Source organism: Lynx canadensis, chromosome A3 (assembly GCF_007474595.2).
Source record: "Lynx canadensis isolate LIC74 chromosome A3, mLynCan4.pri.v2, whole genome shotgun sequence".
Classification (NCBI taxonomy): Eukaryota; Metazoa; Chordata; class Mammalia; order Carnivora; family Felidae; genus Lynx; species Lynx canadensis.
The window spans coordinates 80,846,291-80,861,341 of NC_044305.1; the positions used below are offsets into that span (position 1 = coordinate 80,846,291).

The 15,051-nt window shown below is 35.8% G+C and overlaps 1 protein-coding gene across 1 annotated transcript in view; it reads right to left on the reverse strand.

Annotated features, from left to right (window-relative positions):
- LOC115510631 (WD repeat containing planar cell polarity effector) overlaps positions 1-14,913 on the reverse strand; it is a gene marked incomplete at its 5' end in the record, with an annotated part of 394,777 nt that extends 379,864 nt beyond the window's left edge. The window contains one exon of the mRNA XM_032592776.1: positions 14,710-14,913. Within this exon, the coding sequence (XP_032448667.1) occupies positions 14,710-14,913 (204 nt within the window). The remainder of the gene's footprint in view (positions 1-14,709) is intronic.
- Positions 14,914-15,051: the final 138 nt, after the last annotated feature.

The following is a 15,051-nucleotide window of genomic DNA, read 5'->3' on the forward strand; positions in this document are numbered from 1 at the left end:
CCAAAGAAAAGACAGAGAATAAAAGAATGAATAAAAATATATGTCCCAATTGTATGCTGTCTTCAGGAGACCCACTTAAGACCCAAAGACACAAACAAGTGACAGAAAGTGAAAGAATGAAAAAAAGATTCTATGCAAACAGCAACCAAGAGAGAGCAGGGTGGCTATATTAAATCACGCAAAACAGACTTTAAATCCAAAAAGGTAAGAGACAAAGAAGGACATTGTATATTATTAATAAAAGCTTCAATATAGCAAAAAGATGTAACATTACAAATATTTATACATTTAATGACATTCAAAATATATGAAGCAAAAACTGACAGAGTTTAAGGGAGAAATACAATACTCAACTCACAAATAATGGATAGAACCACTGCACTGGGCAGACCACTTAATACAATAAACCAAACTAAATCTAACAGACATATTACAGAACACTCTACCCAAAAACAATGGCACACACATCCTTCTCCAGTGCATGTGGGACATTTTCCAGGATACAACATATATTATGCCACAGATTAAGTATCAATATGTTTAAAAAGATATCATACAAACTATGTTCTCTGGCCACAACAAAATGAAGTTAGAAATCAAAAACAAAAATCAAACTAGAATATTCACAAAATTATGGAAATTAATATACTTTTAAACAACTAATATTTCAAAAAAGAAATCACAAGGGGCGCCTGGGTGGCTCAGTCGGTTAAACATCCGACTTCGGCTCAGGTCATGATCTCACAGTTTGTGGGTTTGAGCCCTGCATCAGGCTCAGAGCCTGAAGCCTGCTTTGGATTCTGTGTCTCCCTCTCTCTGCCCCTCCCCCACTCACTCTCTGTCTCTCTCTCTCAAAAACGAACATTAAAATTAAAAAAAAAGAAATCACAATAGAAATTAGAAAATCCTTAGAAATAAATAAAAACACCAAATACCAAAAATTATGGAATGTACCAAAGCAGTGCTAAGGGGGAAAATAGAGCTATACATGCTTACGTTAAAAAAAAAAAAAAAAAAAAAAAAAAGATTAAACAAGATTTTAAAAATTAACAATCTAAGTTTACAACTTAAGAAACCAGAAAAAGGAGAACAAAACTAAACCCAAAGCTCACAAAAGGAAGGAAATAATAAAGATTAGAGATAAATGAATAAAGAATAGAAAGGCAATAGAGAAAATCAATGAAACAAAAAGTTGATTCTTTGAATAGATTGACCAAATTAACATACTTTTAGCTAGATGGACAAAGAAAAAAAGGAGAGAAGATTCAAATTACTCAAAATCAGAATGGAAAGGAGGACATTACTACTGATTCTACAGAAATTAAAAGTATTACAAGAAACTACTATGAACAACTGTATGCCAAAAAATTGGATAATGTAGATAAAATGAACAAATTCATAGAAACACAAAGCCTACCAAGATTAAATCATGAAGAAAATCTGAATAGACCTATAACTCTTAAGGAGATTGAATCAGTAATAAAAATCTCCCAGTAAAGAAAAATCCTGCTGCTTAGCTGTCTCAGGTGAATTCTACCAAACATTTAAAAAGAAATGAATCAATTCTTCTCAAACTTTCCCAAAAATTGAAGAAAAGCTAACACTTTCTAACTCATTCTAAACAGACCAGCATAATACTGATACCAAAGCCAAACAAAGACACTGTGAGAAAATTATAGATCAATATTTCTTATGAACAATGGTGTAAAAATCCTCAACAAAATACTAGCAAACAGGATTCAGCAGCATATTAAAAAGGTAACTCCATGACCAAGTGGGATTAATGTAAGGATGGTTCAACATATGAAAATCCATATAATACACACATCAACATGAAGGAAAAAAAGCACATGATCATCTCAATTGATGGAGAAATAACATTTTACAAAATTCAACATCCTTTCATGATAACAACACTTAACAAATTAGAAATAAAAGGAAACTTCCTCAACATAATAAAAGCCACATATGAAAAACCCACAGCAAACATCATACTTAATGGTGAAAGACTTAAAAACTTAGATCTTAGAGCTTTTCCTCTAAGATTGGAAACAAGGCAACATGCCTACCTTTCACCATTTCTACTCAACACAGTACTGGAGAAGCAATTAGGCAAGGGGAAAAAAAGGCATACAAATGAGAAAGGAAGAAGTCATATGACCTGCTTGCAAATAATGATTTTATATTTAGAAAACCCTATCCACAAAACAGCTCTCAGAACTAATAAAGTAGCAGGACATAAAGCCAACAAACACTAGTTGCATTTCTGTATGCCAACAATGAACAATCTGAAAAGGAAATTATAAAATAAATTCCATTTACAACAGCATCAAAAAGAACAAAACACTTAGGAATTAACTTAATCAGGGAGGTGAAAGACTTGTTCAATGAAAACTAGGAAACACTGCTGAAAGAAATTAAAGACAAGGGGTACCTGGATAGCTCAGCAGGTTAAGCATCCAACTTGGACTCAGATCATGATCCTGCGGTTCGTGGGTTCTAGCTCCACATCAGGAACTCTGCAGTCAGAGCAGAGCCCACTTCAGATCCTCTGTCTCCCTCTCTCTCTGTTCCTCCCCTGAATGCACCTGCACACAATCTCTCTCTCTCTCAAAAATAAACATTAAAAAAAAAGCAATTAAAGACAACATAAATAAATGGGAATACATCCCATGTTTATGGACTGGAAGACTTTAATTTAGTTAAAATGTCAATACAACCCAAAGCAGTCTACAGATTCAATGCAATCCCAATGACATATTGTGCAGAAATGGTAAAACTCACCTTAAAATTCATATGGAACCTCTAGGACTGCAGAGCCAAAACAATTGAAAAAAAGAGAGGAAGAGAAAAAACCTAGAGGGCTCATACTTCTTCATTTCAAAACTTACTACAAAGCTACAGTAATTATAGTATCGGCATATATAGACTACTACGTAGATATACAGATCAATGGAATAGAATAGAAAGTCCAGAAATAAACTCTTACATATATGGTCAAATGACTTTTGACAAGGGTGCTAAGACCACTCAGTAAGGAGTCTTTTCAACAAACCTGGATATGCACAGGCAAAAAAATAAAGCTGGACCCTTACCTAACATCATATACAAATATTAACTGAAAATGGATCAAGGACCTAAGTGTAAGACCTAAGACAATAAAATTCTTAAAATCATACATAGGACAAAAGCTTTATGACATTAGATTTGGTGATGATTTCTTGGATAGGATGCCAAAGGCCCAAGTAACAAAAGAAAAAAATAGACAAACTGGACTACATGAAAATTTTAAAATCTTGGACATCAAAAACCACTATCCTTAATGAAACAATTACTTTAAAAGTCACGCATTGAGGGTGCCTGGTGGCTCAGTTGGTTAAATGTCCAATTCTTGATTTCAGCCAGGTCACGAACTCATGGTCCATGGGACTGAGTCCCACGTCAGGCTCCAGGCTTACAGCACAGAGCCTGCTTGGGATTCTCTCTCTCCCTCTCTGTCTGCCCCTCCCCCACTCATGCTCTCTCGCAATCTCCCTCGCTCTTTCTCAAAATAAATACATATTTAAATTAAAAAGTCACACATTGACCCATTCAATGTACAAGAAAAGCACATAGATTTTTAATGTAATCAAATAGGAAATATTCAACGATAATTGTTTCAGTTTCCATTTTGCAAATAACCTTTGAGAAATTACCATGTGTGTGGTTTTAACGTAGTATTAATGATGAATATCCACAATTATCTGAAAAAGTTTATTAAAAAAATACTAAAAAAAAAAAAAAGAGAGCCTATCCATAGAGTAAATGTCAACCCACACAATGTGAGAAAATATTTGCAAATCATATGTCTGGTAAGAGATTACTATCCAGAATCTATAAATTCTAAAACTCAACAAAAACAAAACCAAACAGGCACCTGGTTAGCTATATCAGTAGAGCATACGACTCTGGATCTTGGGGTTGTGAGTTCAAGCCCCACAATGTGTATAAAGATTACTTTAAAAAATTAAACTTTAAAAACAAAATCCAATTTAAAAATGGGCAAAAATTTTAGTAGACATTTCTCCAAAGAAGATATATGGTCTATAAACACATGTAAAGATGCTCATATCACTAATCATTAGGGAAATGCAAATCAAAACCACAATAAGGTATAATCTCATACCCATTAGGATGGCTACTATCAAAAAAAAAAAACAGAAAATATATTTTGGGAAGGATGTGGAGAAATCAGAACCCTCATGCAATGCTGGTAGGAATGTAAAATGGAACAGCTGTTAACGGAAAGCAATACGATGGTTTCTTGAAAAATTACGAAGAGAGTTACCATATGATCCAGCAATTCCATTTGAGTATTTATCTAAAAGAACTGAAAGCAGAATCTCAAAAAGGTATTTGTATACCCATGTTTATAGCAACATTATTCACTGTAGCTAAAACGTGGAAGCAAACCAAGGGTCCATCAACTGATGAACGGATAAGCACAATGTGACATACACATACAGTGGTATATTAGCTAGCCTTTAAAAAGAAGAAAATTCTGCAATATGTTACAACATGGATGAACCTTGAGGACATTATACTAAGTGAAAAAAAACAGTAACAAAAGACAATTACAGTAAAAACTTGGATTGTAACTTGTCCTGCAAGTGTTCCGCAAGAACAGCAAACATTTCTGATAAATTTTAACTTGAAAACGAGTAATGTCTTGCAATATGGGTAATATATGACGCTGAATGTCACACGATCAACTGAGCCAATGGTTCTTTTCGCTCTCTTGCTGGGGGATTGTGGATGGTCATCTCCCATGCTCACTCTCAGACCACGGCATTTGGCAGAAATCAGTGGTTTTTCAGAACATTGGAAGGTGCCCACACCAGCACTAGTATATTTTTTATCACTTCAGAGCACCTTTGGCCAGTCCTTTGCTTTTCCATACAAGAGTAACCTTAGGAATGTTTTGTTTCATTCTAGGTCAGGCTGCCTGCAGATATAGACCATTTCCTCTGCTACTTTATTGCCAGTTACATTACAGTATATGACAAGAGTTTATTAATACCGAACTGTAGTCAACATCCATGCAAGCATATATAATGGCCCCCATGCAGAAAAAGATTCCATTGATCCAGTAGATAGCAATGATTCCGTATCTGATAGTGAAAGTCATCCTACACAATAACCTCCCTCTCTCCTGTCTCCTGCACACTAGCCATTAAGGTTTTCAAAGGTAAGTGCAGGTTAATTTATTTTTCTTTATATTTTGTATTTACTTTATTATTTTGTATTATATTACAGTATTGTAATCATTTTTATATGAATATTTTTGGATTGTGTAACAAATCATTTGAGTTTCCATTATTTCTTATGGGGAAATTTGCTTTGATATACGAGTGCTTTGATTACAAACACATTTCCAGAACAAAGTTTCCAGAATGAATTATGCTCGCAAACCAAGGTTTTAGTGTGCTATATGATTCCACTTATGCGGGGTGCTTGGAGTACTCAAGATTATAAAGACAGAAATTGTAATGGTGGTTGCCATGGGCTGGGTACAGGGAGAAATGGAAGAGTTATTGTTTAACAGGTATAGAGTTTCAGCTTTACAAGATGAAAGTGTAAGTCACTTGGGTAGCTCAGTTGGCTGAGCATCTGACTCGATTTCAGCTCAGGTCATGATCCCAGGGTCATGGAATCAAGCCCCACATCGGGCTCCATACTGAGCATGAAACCTGCTGAAGATTGTCTCTCTCTCCCTCTCTCTCACTCTTTCTCTCTCTCTCCCTCTGCCCCTCTTCCCCTCTTGTGCGTGCTCTCTCTCAGAAATAAGAATTAAAAAACTAAAAATACATGGAAAATGTTATGGGAATGGATAATGATGGTTGCTAAAAATTATAAAGATATGTAATACCACTGAACTGTATACTTAAAAATAGCTAAGATGGTAAATCTTATACATATTTTACCATAGTAAAAAAAAAAAAAAAAAAAAACCTTTATAATAATTTAATCCCTGATTTATTTTACAAGTCTTAATCTTGCTTTTTAAGAGATCCTGTTTTTAATCACACTATAATCTACAATGGCTCTTTATCAATTGAATGGATGCTATGCAAAACACATATTTCTAAATGTGCGGATACTTAAAATAGCAAAGGCACCTTAAGATTTCTCTCTAAAAATTACTTTGCTGGTTTCAATGAAACACAATCAGATTATAACAAAATTGTTACATAAAGAGCTTTAATTATTGTTCATTAAAGAAAACATCAAAATGAATGATTTTTAACCAGAATCATACCAATTTTATATATGCTATAAGTAAAATTAATGAGGTTAATTTCTTACTGTGTAAGTGTAAAATCTTGTAAGCTCCAAAATACCTGGAGTATCAAGAGCCAACATTCAATTTTAAGGATTTGAAACTTAATACTCCTTCAATAGCTCTGTTGGATGTTGTTAGAATGGTATTTTAAATATTTTCTGTAATTTTAATTAAACATTACCTAAATAATGCTGAACTGGAAAAAAATGTTAAAAACATCTCCAAATCCAGCATAATAGATTAATGCTCTATTGTTTGTTGCCTTAACAAAAGCGAATGATTCAGAAACCACCTGGAGATTCAAACTCACAATGAATTGCAATGACATTTGTACTACTTGACATTAATTATTACCAGAGTTGATTCTCTAAGAAGGCAGAGAAGACAACCTTATTATTAGTATAATTGGAAATATGCTAATATGCCCACCAGAACAAAAATCCTCTCTTGTAACATACTGCATTACCTGTGAAAGGTAACTTATGAACTAATCAGTGCTAATGTGTTCGTTAATCTAACAAGGAACTATAAAGAGAACAAGGCCATGAACCACCAGTCAGTTGACTGTGATTGTATGTATCTGAACTGGAAGGGGGGAGGGGGCACACATGTCTGTGGCCTCCTTGGAGTATGAAGATGTCCTATTCTGCTATAGGACTACATGAGATTTCTGGTTATGAAAACTCTCCCTTAGAAAATTCACTATAAATCAAGAATAGATTCATGAGATCATGAGACTGATCATGAGATGATCATAGATCATGAGATTAGGCAAAGTTTGACTGTGAAATGATTGGTTGAGGTATAAAAAGTCTATCAAAATTTATGTATTTACTTCTAACTTGTATATATGATTCTTAAGTTCTCTGCAGCTCAAAAGCTTTGAGTTTGATACCCATATGCCGAAGGAATACGACACCATTTATCATTTTCTTCAATTCATAAATAATTTATATTTTTAGATCTACTTTATATCACTTTATTATAAATTAAACAATTAGGAACAGCATTATCATCACTTTAATCAGTTATTTTAAACCATATTTCATCTCTGCATCATCTTAACTTTGACTTTATTGGTTTAATAATCTCTTCCAAAGGCATGCCACAATTTATTTCTCAGTGGTTTTTATAGTATTTTTCAAAATTGGTATTAATGGGCATTAATTTAATTCAAAATGAAGTCGTACTTTTATTAAAAGTAAGTCAATCTTATTTGACTGGGTTTCAACAATTAGATTATACGGCAGTATTTTATCCAAAACTGAAAATTCAATGAGCAAATAAACCACCTCAAGGCTTTGACAAAAACATATTTAAGGAATATGGTAAGATGAAAGCATTTAATTACAAATATTGTTTGGGGAAGGTGTTAATAAAATTCTATTTCAATTTTTCCTAACACTTTCAGAGCATATTGAATTAATCAAGGTAACTCTAAATCAAAGAGGGACTGTATAACATTAGGCAAATTTTAGTAAAGCTCTGAATAAGTAATAAATATTTTTGAAAGTCAGGTAGTTTTCAATTTTCTGTTTTCAGACAAATTGAAGAAACGGCCCAAATCAGTTAGATCACTGAAAACAATTTCTGATTACAGGCCTCTACATGACTTTGTTTTGCAAACGACATAGAAGGAGTTCTAAGAATTCTCATCTTCTTATTTATGTGAGTAAGGTTTCTAAGCACTTACAACTATAACTCTGGAAAACAGTAATAAATTTGAAACTGAATCCAATCTCATTCTAAACACAAGTAATAATCATCCACATATATATAAACTAATCAGGGGAGAAAAAGTCCCATCCATTGAGATACACCCCATTAAATTTATACTTTTAATTTTTAATAAGTATCTAAATTTGCAACATTTGTTTTGATACACTGTATGTGATTAACTGTGATGACAAGTTTATTATACCAACAGCCATAAGTGATAAATTTAAAAAAAAATCTAGATTCAATTTATATTCATATTTTTGTCATAAAACACTATGATAACACACTCATAAAAGACTTTTTTAGCATTAAACTACATTAAAGTAAGATAAAATTGGAAGTTTGAGATTAGCAATGTATAGAAACCTCAACTTTTGACCGTCAAAGAAGACATATTTACCTATTTTTTTAAAAGGACAATGGTAGGAAGATATTTACATTCCACTGCATTTTTTTAAAGTTTATTTTGAGAGAGAGAGGGAGAGAGAGCAAGGGAGGGGTAGAGAGAAAGGGAGACAGAGAGAATCCCAGGCAAGAGGCTTGATCTCACAAAGCATGAGATCATGACCTGAGCCGAAATCAAAAGGCAGACACTGAACCCACTGAGCCACTCAGGTACCCACCCGCTGCATGTTTTTTAAAGAATGATCTAACAGTTGTTTTTTTTTTTTAATTCAATATTCATAATACATTGGAAATTACAATTTTTATAATTGTATAAACATCATGCATTTTAGATGTTAATTTTTAAATGTATGAGGGGATATGTAGTTTGCTTTCTTAATGTAAGAAGATCTTTTCTAGATATGGCTAGAAGAATCTGAACAAATCACAACTCTTGAAATTGAGTTTCTTAAACTGAGGATAATACTCTACTTCAGGATGATACATATGTAATATACATATTCACTATCTGATTTTTGTAAAATGTAAAACAATATGATTAAATTTATGGGGGCCTATAAAAAAATAACACCTCCCTTAATTTCGAGTCCTTTTTATATGAACTGGACAGACCAACTAAGACATAACATGAAAAATCTCAGCGGCAAGTCATGAAAACTTGATTCATTTCTAGGGGCTATATATTAAATTGAACTATAACTAAATTCCTATGTACCACGATTCTTTAAAATTAAACTTCACCAAATATAAGAGGGTATTACAAAACCAGACTTGGGAATTAAGGCACTGAAATGTAAAAAGGAAACAGAGGTCTTAGATTTAGAAACAAGGCTATGGACAGCCAGCCTTACCCAGTCAATCCCATCTTTTGGGGACAGTTTACAACTTCCTATCTTAAAATAAGCATCGTGTAACATAAACCAGTAAGAATAATACATGCCCATTTTCTGGGCCTCCATCTACAGATCTCAGTAGTTTCATTTAGATGGAGCCAACTATATTCCACAGGGAAACCAAGCATACTAGACAATAAATACATCATACTGAACTAAAAAAATAATTTTGCTACATGTATATTTTATAATTGAAACTGTTCTTAATTCTGCCTATAGGTTAAGCCTGATAATTTAGCTAAATGAGTTGGTATACAAGTGAATAAGCTATTTACCAAAAATTGGTAATATATAAATTTTTATTAAAGTGTCAACATCTGTGAAATTTCAGATATGCTCAGTACTCTACAACAACTTCTAATCATTCTTCAACATAATTTGCATTTACAAAATTTCTGCTTGGCTAGAAAAGTTTGAAACTGATTGGGTTCATTAAGCCAAGATTGTTAGTCTTCAAGACTCCACAATAGCAATTTTGAAGACATTTCTCTTGTACCGATTTTGAGGAAGACATCATGTTGTGCTCTATGAGGCATACATTGATGTATAAGAGTCTCTGAACTCAGAGAAAGCATCAGTCTAATACAGAAAAGTTGAGAGCATTGCACAGTGACTACCACCTAAATTCTAAAATTAACATTTTACTATACAGTATTTCCTGTAACTATATTTGCTTTATCTATATTATAACTTTGTATGGACATAACTATTCATCCCCCTATATATCCATCAATCCATCTTATATTTTTTTAAATTTTTTAAAAGGTTTTATTTTCAAGTAATCTTTATGCCCAATGTGGGGCTTGAACTCACAACCCTGAGATCAAGAGTCACATGCTCCACAGGCTAGGCCAGCCAGGCATCCCTGATGCATTTCAAAGAAAGCTGCAGACATAAGTATGTTTCATCCCTAAATATTTCAGCATAACTATCATTAGCTAGAGCTTAATAATTTTTACAGTTTTTAAGAGAAAATTTACAAATATGAAATGTACAAATCTTAAATGTTTCACTTGCAGATTTTTGCAAATGTCTACGCCTCTCTAATCCACACCCTCATCAAGACATAGCAAATTACTGTCACCTAAAAAGTTCCTTCTTGCCCATTTGCTGTCAATCTCCACCCCAACTCCCACTTAGAGGGAACCAGTGTTGGTGAATTTTTTCCCCACCATTAATTAGTTTTGCAGATAATTTTTAAATTCAAAATTTAAAACAAAGAGTGATCAGACTGAGGAATCAAAAAAGACTTCACATGAAGAGATGTATAGAAACATGATAAATATAAAAAAAAACACTTAACAATTGTAGAAATTAGGTGTGGGTATAGGGGTGCGTCAGTTAGCAATTTACTACCTCTCAGCTCCAAAGGACGTTTTAGCAACAGCAAGAAGATTGGCTAAAGTACAAGACATAAGGGGCACCCAGCTGGCTCAGTCGATTAAGCATATGACTTTAGTTCAGGTCATGATCTCACAGTCTGTCAGTTCGAGCCCCAAGTCAGGCTCTGTGCTGACAGCTTAGAGCCTGGAGTCTGCTTCAGATCCTGTGTCTCACTCTTTCGGCCCCACCCCCGCTCACATTCCGGCTCACTCTCTCGCTCTCTCTCTCTCTCTCTGTCAAAAATAAACAAACATTAAAAAAAAAAAAACCTTTAAAAAAAGACATAAAATGCACATTAATACGTTATTTTTTCCTCCCATTTAACCTTCACTTCAATATGTTAATTCTTCACATTCAATTGTTTTCCTTTTGGCCTATTCTCCTGTCCCTGCTCTGCCCATTCTTCGACATACTGTCCAAGGCCTAGCTCTTCCCACTCTTTCCTATCTCTTATGAGTCATAAACTGATCCATTGCAGTCTTTTTGTATGTCTTAATTTCTTCAAACATAGGCATAAGTATATGTCTTTGGACATATTTATGACAAAATGTAGATACGTCTGTGCTTACATTTTTTTTTTTTACATGTAAAGCTATTAGCAGTAACATAAGACACGATTTCATAATCTCTAGTTAGTAGGGGATAAGAAAAAGCATTATTTGGGGCACCTGGGTGGCTCAGTCAGTTAAGCATCCAACTTCATTTAGCTCAAGTCATAATCTCATGGTTCATGATTTCAAGCCCTGCATCAGGCTCTACACTGACAGTGTGGAGCCTGCCTGGGACTCTCTCTCTGACTCTCTGACTCTCTGACTCTCTGACTCTCTGACTCTCTCTCTCTCTCTCTCTCTCTCTCTCTCCCCTTCTGCCCCTCCCCAATTCACACACGCTCTCTCTATCAAAATATATACATAAACTTCAAAAAGAAAAGGCATTAGTTGATTTGTTTTTAATAAAAAAACTTTCTTTTTATAGCTACAAAATATACCTATATACTCAAGAGTGAGTATATGTGCATGTGTGTCAGCACATGATCTCTGGGAAGGGATTGGTAATATTCTTTGTTAAACTGGGTGATGAGTACAGTTGAACAAATAAAATGAATTCCCAATATTTTCTCCACCTACCCATACATTTAAAGCACCCTCAAGCCACTGTCCAGTGATGTCTCTCTTCTTTCTCCTTCCTTAGAAATTTCACAACTATTGTAAAATTTGATTTACGAAAAGCATGTTTGTTTAACCCAATCTGAAAATATAAACAATTATAAAACCAGCTAGACATGTAATAGGAAAAACTCATAAAAGACGTAAGTCATAGAAAACAAATATATCCAAACAAAACATATGACAATTCATTAAAAGCATGTATGAACATGCACTTGTTGTACACATTCAAGTATAAAGATATCCCAACTGGGCTCCTTTCTCTCCTAACCCCCATTATTGGTGGGGTCTGAACCTGCCAATCTATTTCACACTTCCATATGTGGTAGGTACTCTTCCATCTACTCAGAATGTGGCAGGAACACAAGCATTCTAAAATAGTAAAGAGCAGCAGGCAGATGTTGTTTGGTGTCATCAAGACAATGACACTGCTTTCTCAACCCCTTCCCTGGGCTTGCTAAGTCCGTTCAAGCTCCAGGACAATGCAGTGTTTGGAAACATTCTTTCAAACAGACACACACCAAGACTGTTAAAGTTCTTCCAAAATAGAAAGGCGATGGTTAAGACCAGAATTGAGTTTCTTGCCTCTGACAGTACACTTCCTGTGCAGTCAGTAGCACAGACAGCTATGCACTCCATTCTACACTCAGGGGCAAAAGAAACACCCCACAAAAATATGTTGCAGCTGTTCCTGTTCTGGGTGATGCCTTGCTTCCACTAACTTCCAACAGCTGTGCAAAAGAACTTCCTGTGATAATGAAAAAGTTCAATATTCTGTCCCAAGTGGCTTTCGGACACTTGAAATCTAACCAGTGTGACTAAAGAACTGGACTTTTAATTTTATATTTAATTTTAACTAATTTAAATTTAATAGCTGCGTGATTCACAGCTATAGTCTTGGGTAACACATTTCTGGAGCCTCGGTTAAAAAAAAAAAAAAATCAGGAACTTAAAGCAGCTCTCTTAGCACCAAACCAAAACCCTACCTATAAAACAGTAAATGTGGTTCTACCTCTTATCTTAGCTGCCTGGCAAAAACATCCATTTGCCTTCATTCAGGCAGCACCTCCTTTGTGAAGTCCTGGCACCCCATAGTTGCTAACTCTTTATCACTAACTAGGCCACACCACGTTGTCATTTACATAATTGTATTCCCTGCTATTATGGGGGCTCCAAAAAGGCAGCAATTGTATCATATTAATCTCTGAATTCTCAGAGCTTAATAGGGTGCCACATCCTAAAACCCTTGCCCTATATTTTCCTGGCCAATTTTTTTTTTTTTAAGTTTGTTTATTTTGAGTGAGCACAAAGGGGGAAGGGGCAGAGACAGAGGGAGAGAGAGAATCCTAAACAAGCTCTACACCATCAGTGCAGAGCCTGATGTGGGGCCCGAACCCACAAACCATGAGATCATGACCTGAGCAGAAGTTGGACACTTCACCGACTGAGCCACCCAAGCGCCCCACACCAGTTTTCATCTAACCAATCCCAGCTCTTTACTACTCTACCATTTGAAATCTCATAATCCAATTCACAACCAACATCTTAGAACTAGAGAAATCCAAGGTCATTTTATCTATATCAAAGGGCTTGGTGTTTTACCTCCATAAACAATTGCTCAGTAGAAAACACTGTAAAATAGTGAAAATGATGCATATTAGGAAATCAAGTGGAAATAACGAGTAAGCAGTTCAACACAGAATCTGGAATTCAGGACAAAACACCAATTTGGGAATTTTTTGACACAGAAGTAACTACGCATTTGACATTTGTAACCATGCAACTCAGGACGTAGATCACTTAGGGATTAACTTAGGACGTAGATAGAAGAGCAAAGGCACTGCAATGTTAAGAAGTCAAAGGCAAAAAAGAACATGCAAAGAAACCTGAGAAGAGACAACCAGTGACATAAGAGGAAAACCAGAAAAGTATATGAATAACAAGTGAATAAAGTGATTCAAAGAAGAGAGAACCATTCAGTTATGATAAGTAATACTGATAAAGTAAATTGGAAAGTAAAATGCTATAGTTCTTTCCTACAATAGCAAACCCTCCAAAATGAAGAGAGTAAAACTGAAAGATACCACCTGGCATTCAATCACCAGTGATAGAGAAAAACTAGAAGTTAGAGCAATGTTATCTAATATAGATACTGCATTCATTTTCTTTACATATACGTCATTCCAGAGCACCACATCTTCCTTTCCCTAGCCACATCAAACAAGGTTTCAGGGAGCACAACAATTCTCTTGGGCAGCATTAATTTTAAATCAAAACATCCCGAGTTGTACACCAGCTGAGACACTGCCTGAAACAACTAGTGTCTCCCATTCAAGTACTACATGTCCCTTAGAAATTCAGGTTTGGCGTAATTCAAAGGTCAAGATGGCTTATACAGAGGCCAGTTTTCAAAAAATAGGCAAAAGTCGACATTCACAAGGACTTAGAGAAAAAGATCCGTGAACTGTGAACTCCAGGAGAGGAAGGGCTCACTTCCCACAAGGCAAGCACTATTTTTTATTTAACTTTAAAAGAGCTGTATCATACACAGGAGAGGGGGCGCGAACTTCAGGACACTACGCCCTCCAGAACGCTGCTGCCCTAACACTCAGCGCTGAGGCACCGGCGAGCTCGCGGGCACTGCCCAGTAGGTAAGCGCCCGGGTAGATAAAAGCAAAGCAGGCCGGCGCCTACCCGGCATTCTGGACCCTCAGGTTAACAGAAAACCCCTAGCCCTCGGGCCCTGGTTCACCAGCCTCTGGAGTAGGGCAGACGTGCGGCCCCTGGCCACCTCAAAGGAGCGTCCCCACAAACTGCTCACCTCGTCACCCGACACTACCACAGAGGAGCGTCCCCTGGCAAGTAAGGAAGGAGACCGTGCTGGCCACGGCACGCTAGCTCTGTCTCCAGCGTTTCGGAGCTGCGGCAGCCACAATCCCCCCAAGTACTCCCCAGCGGCCCGTGCGTGCGCGCGCTCTCCCGCCTCGTCGCTTAGCAACCTGAGAAGCCTTCCAGACTTCGCGACACGTCAATTCCGCCCGCCCCTCCAGGGTGCAAATAGTTTTTAAAAAGATTTTGTTTCCGGGTCAAACCGATTTACGCAGCGGAAGGTCTCTTTGCTTCACACATTTACCCTTGGGAATAAGATAAGCCTCAGATGCGT